This window comes from Nerophis ophidion, linkage group LG06 (assembly GCF_033978795.1).
Source record: "Nerophis ophidion isolate RoL-2023_Sa linkage group LG06, RoL_Noph_v1.0, whole genome shotgun sequence".
Lineage (NCBI taxonomy): Eukaryota > Metazoa > Chordata > Actinopteri > Syngnathiformes > Syngnathidae > Nerophis > Nerophis ophidion.
Genome location: NC_084616.1, coordinates 32524301 through 32536938, shown reverse-complemented (window position 1 = coordinate 32536938; position 12638 = coordinate 32524301). Strand labels below are relative to the sequence as shown.

Below are 12638 nucleotides of genomic sequence, written 5' to 3'. Positions count from 1 at the left end.
ATATGTATGTGTGCATATATATATAAACTGTATGTTTGTGTGTATATATATATATATATATATATATATATATATATATATATACAAGCATTTGTTTAAAGTGGCATTGAAAAGCAATAAAAATGCTATATGTTTACTAACTTGTGTGTTTCTTTCTGCTTCATAGAAAAGGAAGAATCTCAGAGTCAAGAATCCTGTGGGATGTCCTCCTCTCCTTACCCAACTTTACCCGTCGTCTCCACTGCCTTAACCACTGTCTCCATTGCCCCCACTACTACGCAGACTCCTTATGCAACTGTATCTCAAAGCATTTCTGCACCAGCCTCATCTCTTGAACCCCCCACCCCTCAAAACATTTCAAGTGGTCTTGAAGTGCCCATCCTCACCTCAACTTCTGCTGACCAAAGGCTCAGTGCTCCGTTATCCACAGCGACATCTGGTGCTCCCAACATTTCCACATTTCCCAGAATGTCCCCTGCTGCTATGGCTGGGCCTCTACCAGCCTCTACTATTCAGACAGATGCAACAGTAAGCCACATTGATTTGGAGCATCTGCAGCAGACGCAAGCACATGGAGCCAAATCAGCTGTACAAAACCCACAGCTTGAACCGGTACAACAGCAGGCTGTGGTAGGACAAAAACAATCGCAAGCATTGCATCTGGGGCAACAGGCCACCCGTAATCTACAGGCAAAACCACCACAGCAGCAGATACAAGATCAATTGTACCAAGAGCAAATTCAGAAAGTGCATCAACAAACATCTCAGAGTTCTCCACAGGTGCTGCAGCAGTGTCAGATACAAAAGCAAGCTGCTACTGTGCCTGTACAACAGCAACAATTAAACATGCAGCAAACAGTAGACATGCAGCAGCAGGAAATAATGCAACAGCAGCAACAACCGCTGTACATGGGCAGCCCTGCCTTTATTTCGGATCCAAGCCAAATGTTGCCCCCGCCAGCGAGTCAACAGTTTCTTCAGGCACAACAAAATGATAACAACATGGCGCAGCAGCATGTTCTACTTCTACAACAAACCCCGATACCTGCCCATGTGTCACAACAGCACTGTCAGACACAAAACCCAGAGCAACAGGAAGTGGTAAGAGACATGCCTCATAAACAACATCCACTTCCCAAACAATCCTCTTTACAGCTATCAGAGTCAGAGGTGTCCACAGAAGAGATAAATGTCCTAGAGGAAACGGGCAGCTGCCCTGTGTCAGGTCACCCTTCCTCAGACTCTTCTTTGCCACCTCTTCATTTGGGATCTACCGAAGCCTCTTTCCCTCCACTCTCCCTCACGCTCAGCCCGTCCCCTGCTCAACCGTCTTCTGTGGCCGAATCAGACAGCGAAGGTCCCCCTAAAATAGAATTTGGTGACAATCGGATAAAGACGCTGGATGAAAAGCTAAGGAACTTGTTGTATCAAGAGCACAGCAGCGGGACGGCTCAAGCCGGGGTAGCCGCATCCGCCCCGGCATCAGCATCAACTGCCTCCACATCTGCAGGTGGAGATGAGTCATCTGAGCTGCTGCCATTATCTTTCCTCCAACCTGCCTCTATCTCAGATACGTCTCCCCAGTCCTCATCCTCCACTACCTCCTCTACCACCTCCCGTTCTTCCTCCACCACCCCTGAGCCAGAGAGTTTTGGGATAGCAGAGGAAGCCTCCTCAGAAGTGCTCAACTTAGCACAGCAGGACTTACTGGAGCAGCAACCTGGCCCAGCTCACTTGTACACCTCCAACAACACACTTCCCCCCATCTCTTTTCCCCCTGTCGGTCAGCATGTCTCTGCCGGGGCCCAGCACCCTCCCGTGCCAGGCGAACCAACCATCCTCGTGAGTGACCAACACCAATCAGGGTTTGAGTAAATCTGAAGTATTTCCTCAAATAGCAGCCTGCCTTTACTTTACTTACATCAATGCCGATGCTGACCTTTGTCCAGTCTTCCTCAGGTTCTTACTATTTATCCAGTTTGAAACTACGTTGTAATTAGTAATATAATTCGACTTTTATTTATCCCACTATGGAGAAATCAGTTGTTGCAGTGCAGGTGTTTTCATACAGTAACAGAAACCAAAAGCTTGCAAAATTTTTTGTATACTGTCTGAATCATTAAGCGTCCAAATATTTAAAAAAAATAGTCCATCTGCCCACGTATCATATAGCAAAATCAATTGCTCAAACAAATCACCCAGGTGGTAGTGACTCAGTCTTTGTGATTTTTATAATGGCGTACAGCTGCAAAAAAAAAGCATACTTTGGGCCAAATCAAGTCGTGAGTTGCGGCATACTGCTTTGTGCTGCAGAGTCACATAAGTGTGATGTGTTGTGACGTACAGTTAAGTCCCGTGGCCACGCGTGTCTTCCGAGCGTCATTGGGTTAAACACAACGACCAGCACTTTGATGAAGAAGGTGAGAATCCGTATTAAAGTCAATTAGGAACACATAGCAAAATATGGAAGTGGCGTCTGTTCTGTCGTTCCATCTTCCTTTGCCGTCTTTGTCAACAACAGTCTTCAATGAAAGTAAAAGTGATAATTTGTCGTTAATATAGATACTGCATTGTTTTCTGCACGTAAAACTTGAATTTTTAAGGATGTGAATCTTACGGAAATCCCGATTCCATTCTAAATCTTGGGGTGACAATTCGATTCTGAATTGGTTGTCGATTTAACACTCTTCTCGGTTCAAGTCGATTCTCGCAATATATTCTTTGGTGTGAAAATTATGATAAAACCTTCCAAACAGGTTGCGGGTTACAAAAGTTCCTCTTGACTGCTGACAAATGACGTATAGCCGCAGTGGTTAAGCCCGCATATAGATAGATAGTACTTTATGGCCTAATTAAAGTATTTCTAAAAGTGTATTCTTAAAATAAATCTATGATTAATTTTGTATTTTCTTGCTTATAAATGTTAGATATAAGCGTCAAATAATAAGGTTAATGCATTTTGGTGTGAGCTTGCATGCGATTTTTTATGTTTCTTTTCACAAAGAAGTGTTTTAAATGTAAATTAGAATCATCATAGGTCCACTTTAAAAAAAATTCACAATAATATACTTTTTTTTAATCGATTTTTGAAAATGATGAATCGATTTAGAGTTGGAATAAATAAGAATTGCGATTTGAATGTGAATCAAAACAATTTTCAGCCCCGTTAATATATATCCTCAATAAAATGTGTTTTGTGTTCAAATGCTGGAGTGTCTGGAACGGATTCATTGGATTTGTTCAACTTCTGATGGGAAACATTGCCTTGGTTTTTGTACAATTGGTCTTTGTTGAACAAACAAAAACTGGGGTACTCCAAAAGAAAACCGATATCCTCTGCAACTAAGTAAATAACCAGTTCTGGCCCCTATATGAGGAAATACCCTATGTGATCAAGTTATATTATTTCTTTTACTTCCACCCGTTCACTTTAAAGGCCTACTGAAATGAGATTTTCTTATTTAAACGGGGATAGCAGGTCCATTCTATGTGTCATACTTGATCATTTTGCGATATTGCCATAGTTTTGCTGAAAGGATTTAGTAGAGAACATCGACGATAAAGTTTGCAACTTTTGGTTGCTAATAAAAAAGCCTTGCCTGTACCGGAAGTAGCAGACGATGTGCGCGTGACATCACGGGTTGTAGGGCTCCTCACATCCTCACATTGTTTATAATCATAACCTCCTGCAGCAAGAGCGATGATTTCCCCATTCATTTGAGCGAGGCTGAAAAAATTGTGGATGAGGAAAGTTAGAGTGAAACACTAGGAAGAAAAATAAAAGGCAAGGGCAGTGGGAGCGATTCAGATGTTATTAGACACGTTTACTAGGATAATTCTGGAAAATCCCTTATCTGCTTATTGTGTTACTAGTGTTTTAGTTTTAGTGAGATTATAAAGTCATACCTGAAAGTCGGAGGGGTGTGGTGACCGCCAGTGTCTCTGATGGAAGCCATGGAGGAGCCAAGAAAGTCGCAGCTGCCTCTTTGACAGCTGCAAGGGGACGCAAGCTCCGCTAATGTCTCCGGTAAGAGCCGACTTATTACCAACATTTTCTCACCGAAACCTGCCGGTTGACATGTGTTAGAGAAACATGTTCACTTGACTGCTCTGTTCCATAGTAAAGCTTCACAACAAACAAAGAAACACCGGCTGTGTTTTAGTTGCTAAAAGCAGCTGCAATCCACCGCTTTCCACCAACAGCATTCTTCTGTATAATCTCCATTATTAATTGAACAAATTGCAAAAGATTCAGCAACACAGATGTCCAAAATACTGTGTAACTATGCGATTAAAGCAGACGACTTTTAGCCATGAGTGGTGCTGGGATAAAATGTCCGCTCCAACCAATAACGTCACAAGCACGCGTCACAATAAGCGTCATCATTTTGCGACGTTTTCAACAGGACACTTCGCGGGAAATTTAAAATTGCAATTTAGTAAACTAAACCGGGCGTTTGGCATGTGTTGCAATGTTAAGATTTCATCATTGATGTATAAACTATCAGACTGCGTGGTCGGTTGTAGTGGGTTTCAGTAGGCCTTTAAATGTGTTCTTTTAAACTGCAACATGTTTATTGTTGGGTGTTTTTTTCTTTAAAATATTTACACCCATGCAGCCAACTGTTTGTCTAAACTCTATCTTTCTTATACTCCATGATTGCCAAAACTGTTTTAGGCTGTTCCCCCACACTCTGACACCAGCACCACTGGAGAAGCATCGCAGCTCTCCCTCCGTCAGCAACTGATTCCCCTCGGGCACGGACCGCAGCAGCATAATGCAGGAGGTGGATATTTTGGCCTAAACCTGACATGTCCTAGTATCAGAAATCCTGTTAGCAAGAAATCCTGGACTCGCAAATTCAAAAACTGGGCATGCAAACTGCGCCATTCCGCCAGCTTGTTCAAGAAGCCCAGAGTCCAGCAAGGTAGCGTCTTCTTAGGGATTTTTAGCGAGAGAGAGAGAAAGAAAGCGTGAGTGAGTGAGTGAGTGAATGGGAATGATTGCGATGTTTTCAATTGTATAATATCTAATATCGACTTCTAATGTTTACATAGTAAATTAACTTTCTTAACTTTCAGGAAGTGTTTATGTGTTTACGTAACCTTTTTTGTATATTGTTACTGCTTATAATCCTAATTCAATATCAGTGTCAACATTCTTGTGTACATTATTGTTTGTGCTCAATTTTAATTTTTTTGGAAGTCTTTCCTTTTGCATGGGTTACTCACCCGAGTGAGAGCGAGGTCAGTGGAGAACACTGTAGAGGAGGGTGTGGGAGCATAGGAAGAGGTTGGCTACCCAAAGCTGATCTGCCTCCATGCCGTGCCAGTGGCCAGGACATGTCCCTTCATTTGACATGACCCCTCCCTGGCCCAAGTCCACAGGCACGGCCAGCAGCTACCCTCCCAGCTCACCACCGCCAAGTGGCACAGTATAGAAAGCGCCATTTATCGCAAGCCATGCGTAATTACTAAGCTGTATGCACAGCATATACAGCATAGCTCTGCTGTTTCATGCTATACTGTATGCTGCATATGTATCTTATGGGTATGATCAAAATATGTTCTATATAATGCATGCTACTCTGGGCTAATAATTGTGTTGCACATGGCATGGCTTTTCTTAAGACTACATTTTTATGACGCCATTTATTTTTGCAATGCTGCATGGATTTTTGTTGCCTATATACATGTCAACTAGGGATGTAACGATATGAATATTTCCAATCAAGGTTATTATCATCACAGTACTGTTGAATGCGCTCAAAAAGTACTTATCTGCACACTGGAATCTTTTAACCAAGCTGTATTAAAAATAGACACATAAGCAAAATGCACAATATACATTTATTGGCTCAAAAACATACGATATTGTGAGGGCTTCTTAAAAAACTACTTTATTTACGGTTTGGAAAAAAGTCAGTAGATTTTACAGTTAATACTGGCAGTTGCCAGAATTCAGTGGTACCATTTTTCAATTCGCAATACAAGTTTTTCAGTTGACAGTAGTAATTTGGCAGAAAAAAAATCACTGTTAATTTTACGGTAAATTTCTGGCGGCTGTGCTGACATTTTTTTTTGCTGTAAAATCTATTGATTGTTTTTACAGTGTTTGAATGTTTAAATATGTTTATCTTCATGTGTTTTCATTTGTTACAATGTAAGAGTGCTTCTTAATGATAAAGGCAAAATGAGTGCTATTTGTGAGACGTTAACGTATCTTTGTTGTCATGTTTCGTCATGTTGTGGCTTGGGGTTGTGTTGGTCGTAACCCCAGGATGCAGAGACAGCAGGTAAAAATTAATTTAATGACAGAAACAAAGACGTGCAGCAGAGGAATTTCTCAAAGCTCAAACAGGCGTAGGAAACAAAAAATGCAAAGCAACATCTGAAGTTACAAAGCAAAACGATCTACCCAGTCTAGAGGACAGGGCTCACACAAAAAAACAAAACATCCTGATTGGCAACCAGGAGGACAGGTGAGGGAGCCAGCACTCAGACAATTGACAGAAGAAAATAGGAAGTGAAAAAAACAAAATAAAAGTGCCCGTAAGGAAATGATACAGAAAATTTAAAAAGTAATAAAGTCCAAACTGTCATGTGATCCTCACAATGTTAGCATTTTAGCTGGCTAGAGATTAGCGCGCTAGCTGTTTCTGCAGGAATTGAGCAGTATCACCAAGTTTTTCAAAGTGCGGTAATCAATCAAGGGTTCACGATAATTTAAATTTGAAAGGATAATACTGTCAGGAATTTTACTGCAGTTTATCATAACGGTAATCGTTACATCCCTATATGTCTTATTTTAGGGGCTGCATATTCTGCTGTTGGCTCGCCATTGGTTTCTTATAGTTTTCTGTTTACACGTACACATAGAGTGAGATGGGATGATGGTTGGAGTAAGACTTTGGATAATGTTTAGAGGACAAATCTGTTTTTAGTTTTATAGTATTGCTTTTAATAATGCATTATGGTAACTCACATTTTACTGACAATACAGTCTTTTTGGTAATTGTAAAAATACTAAAGCAACAAAACTGCATGCAACTCATAAGCAAATCTCTCGGTGGATGGATTTTAACACAAATTTATAATTCTGTTCCATGTTTGTCCGTGTGCATTTGTATGTCGTCTTTTATGGACTTGTTTTCTCTGTGTGTGGTTTCTGGATGTTTGCCTCATTTTATGTGTGTTCTGCACATTTATGTTTCTGTGCGTGTGTCTCTGACTCCCCGTCGCCCCTTTTTGTTTGCACCCGTCTTGTTATTAGAGGGACGATCCATCAGTCAGTCGGTCAAAGAGGAGGAAGAGGTGACCCTACATCCATCACAGTCACGCAGAGGACGATTTCAAGTAAGAGGAATGACCGTAATAATGTGTGACAGTCTGGACAAGGAACACACGACTAATATGTCTGCTTTCAACAGGTGACCCTAGTGCCTCAATCCTCTCCCCCAAAAGATGCAACATCAGCAGTCCACAGCAGCACCCACAGAAAAGTCGGACGCTTCTCTGTTACAAAGGCTGAGACCCAGGAGGAAGACAACCAGAGTGACAGCTCCCCAGTGCCTCCTGTAGTGATCAGGGAGAGGAGGCGGTCTCGGCCAAAGGATGCTAACAAAGATGAGACCAAGAGGACACCGAGATCGGTCCATCTTTCTCGATGTCATGAGCACAGCTACTCCCCAGTAGGCAGCAGTGACGACGAAAATGATGAAAGTGAGTTGGAGGATGACAACTTGAGAAGAGAACTGCACAGGCTTAGAGAGAAGTAAGTAAGGTGGCCAGAAGTGAAAAAACACTTTGACATTACATGAAACAAATTTACATTTCAGAAAACAAAGTAACCAAAGGCGGAATAAGTTGCAACCCCACAATTTGGGGCCAAAGTGATGTGAATGTGTATAACAGTGCAAATAGTTTGCATGAGTGTGTATAAAATATGCGTTGTCTTATTTTGTCATTTAATATACATATTTTACACTACAAACGATCAAATGTGTGATTTATTAAGGTTTGGGTTTGACTTTTGATGTCTTCACATGAAACCATAACCTAATGAATTGCACATTAAATTGTTTAATTGTCTGTTGTGTGAAAGAAGTATATAAGATGACAAAAAATTTGTGTTATTTAATGAAACGATTGTACTCAGGAGAAAGATTCCTTCAATGTGCATTACATTTCTGGACATCTCCAGGCACATCAAGGAAGTTGTGTCGCTTCAGGCCCAGCAGAACCAAGAGCTCCAAGAACTGTGCAGACAGCTGCGCTCACAAAAAGACCAGAGGCAAAGTCTGCCTGCTTGCCTGTCTCGTACACCTGCTCTTCCCACAGCACCCCCCGTCCTCTCTCCTCGTAGGCTGAGGCCGGCTAAAACTAAACTGCGGCCCCGACCTCACTCTCACATGGACAACAATGGAGTCACTCATGCTGGTAAAGTAATTTTACATTTATCTTTTTGTTCTTGTCTTCTGGTTTTGCAATTGTTGTTTGTACTTTTTGTTCAGGATTCCAACAGTCCAGTATTTTTTCAAGCTCTGAGTATGAGCAAGGCGGAATTACCCCTCATTTAAGTTTAGAGCATCGCTCCTCACTGTCTACTAAAAGAGGTACCAGTTTAAGTTTGTTCCAGGTTAAAGATATTCTTATTTAAATGCTTTTATCATGAACACAGAATGATGATTATGCTTCAGTAAGGCTCTGTGTGGCCAAAAAGGACACAGCTGATTGTATTTGTTTGTTTGCCAGATCTAAGCCCTACAAGGAAAAGCACATTCGCTGACGAACTGCACAAACTGGTTGATAACTGGACAAAGGAGACGATTAGCCAAACCTTGTCTAAGCCTTCTCTCAATCAGATCAAGCAGATTCAACAGGTGCAAGAGTTGGAAGGCTGGACCCAGCCGATTGAGGTACCACAAAGGGACACCATCATGCACTTCAAATTGTCATTTACTCTTTTTAAATATCTGTTTTACAAAACATTGTTGCCCCCAAAAAATGGAGTCATGAAAACCTGCCATTTAGTTCTGAAAGACTTATTAACAATGGAAAATAAAGTAAATGAAATTCACACTCATACGAAGACAGTAATAACCAGCCATGGACATATATACGAATAAACTAATAACCAATCATACACATATATATACGAATACACCTCATAACCATTCAGACATATATACAAAGACACCTCATAACCAACTCTAGACTAATATATGAAGGAACTAATATTCAATAATAGACATACATACTAAGACACCTCATAACCAACTTTTTGACATATATACGGTGAAACTAATACCCAATCATAGACATATATACAAAGACTAAAAACCAGCTATAGACATATATACGAATAAACTAATAACCGATCATAGACATACTGCATATACGAAGACACCATATAACAAACTATAGACATATATACAAAGAAACTAATACAAATACACATCTAACAATGTTAATTAAATGACAAGCATGACACACATTAACATCAAGAGTTTACAACTTTGAGTTGTAACGGAACAGCGACTGTCAACAACATGTGATCTGATTGGCTATCGCAACTGTCTATCAACTGTATGTCTTCTCAAATTCCTCCGCTAACTGTTCCGATGAGTATCCAATCACAGGACACATAAACGTCATGTTCAACGTGAGGCCATGTAGAAGGCCTTACTGACAACAACTCGTGATCTGATTGGCTATTGCAACTGTCTATCACCTGTATGTCCCCATTCACTTACAGTGCACGGACGCCTGCATTGTTAATTCTGAAGGCTCTAGGCCAGGGGTAGGGAACCTGTGGCTCTTTTGATGACTGCATCTGGCTCTCAGATAACTCTTAGTTGACATTGCTTAACACGATAACTAATGAATAATTCCACTAGTAATCACAGTTTTGATTGATTGATTGATTGATTGAAACTTTTATTAGTAGATTGCACAGTACAGTACATATTCCGTACAATTGACTACTAAATGGTAACACCCGATTAAGTTTTTCAACTTGTAAATCAATTCATGGTACGTGTTAGTGTTAAAAACAACGTTGAAAATATAAAACCTTCTCAGGATAAACTATAATATAAGAATGATACCTGCTTTTTTACACCAGCTGCAGGTAGTAAAAATATCACTGTTTCCTGTACAGGTGGCTCCTCCGGGTTGGTTTCCATCAGTACCACTAAAACCACAGGCAACCCCAGCTGCTGCCAGCTTGCCGGTGGCCGCCCCTCCGCACAGCACCGGTGGGGGCAGTCTGTCTGTCTTTTCCGAACCGCTGCAAACGCACACGGCTCAAGTGCCACAGATGCAGGCAGGTTTACACCATCAGCAGACGACTTTGCAGCACTTACAGCAACATCCCGTACAGTCAACACAGCTGCCCAGCTCGTCACCTCAAAGCCAACCACCACTGCCTTCCCAAAGGACCACTTCTCCGGCACCCACTGCCGCGTCAGTGCGGCCGGACAGTGGTCCCGCCGCACCCGCAGATAGCAGCGTTATCAGTGGGGGTGCAGTTTGCTCCTGTTCCTCCTCATCGTCGACCTGTTGCTCCTCATCTTCCTGTTCTAAAGCTGCTCTACCTTCCAGTGCCAAAAATCACCCAACGCCCCCCACCTCCGCTCTTCCTCTGGGAAAGAAATGAAACTAATCTCGAGGTAAATACAAAGCCGCAACAGAAGTATTAGACGTGCGTGGGCATGGAGAAGGGGATGACAAAATGCAAGGAATATATGTGAGAAATGATTGATTCTGGCATGTCGGCAACATTTAACGCAGCACCTGAGTTTTGTGAATAATGGTCCGTGTGGGTCTTGAGATGTACAAGTTCTTTAACGTATGTATGTACGGTGTGTTTGTGTCTGTGTGCCTGAGTATTTGTACTACATATCCCCAAAAAACTTTTGCTCTTCAGAACATCACCGCCAGACCTGAGCTTTGGCGATGTGTTCATATCTTCTCCGTTTGTTTCAATTTGTCAGCGCTCGTGGTGAAAGGACTATCAATTTAAGAAGTGCAATTAATAATGATCATTGGAATTGATCAGCATGTATCCTAATGGATTGTCTGTTAGTCATAAACTATTTTTGTATTGATGAAGCTCATTGAGGATCTTTTTAACACAGCACAAGCTGCTTCGACGGGCCAAGAAGAAGCATTAAAACAACTTACTCCATTTCAGCTCCCAAAACATAAGATGAAGGATTTCTCCTGCTCGAAATAACCCAAATGAACAACCTCAGTACACTTCCAATAACACCATTATAAATGTTACTTTAGGTGCTAATTGCTGCTTTTTTAATTCAACAAGTTATTTTTTATCTCAATTGCCTTACCTTTGTTTTATCACAGTGGGGGGAAAAAAATATTAGCTCACCATTATTATTCAGTCCATCCAGGATTTCGCCATCTTTGTTTGTGATTGTTACGGCCTAAAAGACATGAATTTGCGGCATCATTTTCAGAAAGTTGTATCGTTTTCAAGCTGCTATTTTTTCAATAACAAAGAATCAACTTGTGTTTTTATGAAATTGGTGTCAATACTGTAAGTGTTCCTGTAACTTTAAACCTCAAGAAACACAGGGTTTCAAAAAAGATTGGAAAACAAATACTGTATTGATGTTTTACTCACTTTATTCCACACATACTTAAAAGTAGACAGTAAAACACATCCTCAGAGCTTGTTGTCAAATTACTGTACTGTTACTGTTTTATATCTGAGTATATTAGTCATAGTTATAGAACGAAACACCAAAAAGGGCTATGGTATCTTGTCTGTTCTGTCGTTCACAATTAGACATTCTCCATGTATATTTTACGCTTAAAAACCCCCCAAAAATGCTTTACACTTAAACACGCATTTGTGTTCCCCACATGTTATGAGCATTTGTGAACTGCTGAGAGCAATCTTTCGCGGTAATTTTTGTTGACAAATGAGAGACTATGAGAGATTATCATCACACTTAAGCATCTCCGTCCTGTAAAAGCTGTCTGTTTGCTAGGTTAGTGTGGAAGTTGCTTCCTTGCAGTCCCATTGTCAGACACGGCACAGGAGCCTAGCGTGCAGGTTTTAACAAGGTTTTTAATTAACATGTGTTTTTCCGAAAAGTTTTCTCTCTCAGAACGTGACTTTTCAGTCACGTCCGTATCCTCTCTCCGTCTCTGCTTCCGGTCACTTACTGTTAAAGGCAACATATGATTAGATTAACACGTACCACCTGTGAAATCTAATCACCTGCCAGATGTGTCTCGCCGTCAGCACATGCCCCGCCCCCGTCTGATGATGCTCTGTCCTCAGCACCATGGACAGAGGCGGTGACCTTTGCTCCTGCAGGCAGCGCTGGCTACATCTCTCTCCACAGTTAGCATTGCAAATGAGAATCTGTTCTTGTCTTACCCTGGATAAATATAAATATATATATATATATATATATATATATATATATATATATATATATATATATATATATATATATATATATATATATATATATATATATATATATATATATATATATGTATGTATATATATATATATATGTATGTATATATATATATATATGTATGTATATATATATATATATGTATGTATATATATATATATATGTATATATATGTATATA

The 12638-nt window shown here is 40.6% G+C and overlaps 1 protein-coding gene across 4 annotated transcripts in view; it reads left to right on the top strand.

Annotated features, from left to right (window-relative positions):
• The window catches only part of wnk3 (WNK lysine deficient protein kinase 3), a 109470-nt gene extending 97924 nt beyond the window's left edge, over nucleotides 1-11546 (top strand). For 3 of the 4 annotated variants that reach the window (XM_061903429.1, XM_061903428.1, XM_061903432.1), the window contains 8 exons: nucleotides 167-1842; nucleotides 4679-4928; nucleotides 7274-7356; nucleotides 7431-7774; nucleotides 8204-8439; nucleotides 8514-8615; nucleotides 8755-8918; nucleotides 10163-11546. In XM_061903429.1, the coding sequence (XP_061759413.1) occupies nucleotides 167-1842; nucleotides 4679-4928; nucleotides 7274-7356; nucleotides 7431-7774; nucleotides 8204-8439; nucleotides 8514-8615; nucleotides 8755-8918; nucleotides 10163-10660 (3353 nt within the window). In that variant the 3' untranslated portion in view covers nucleotides 10661-11546. The remainder of the gene's footprint in view (nucleotides 1-166; nucleotides 1843-4678; nucleotides 4929-7273; nucleotides 7357-7430; nucleotides 7775-8203; nucleotides 8440-8513; nucleotides 8616-8754; nucleotides 8919-10162) is intronic. The other variant, XM_061903430.1, reaches the window with a different exon arrangement.
• The last annotated feature ends 1092 nt before the right edge of the window (nucleotides 11547-12638 follow it).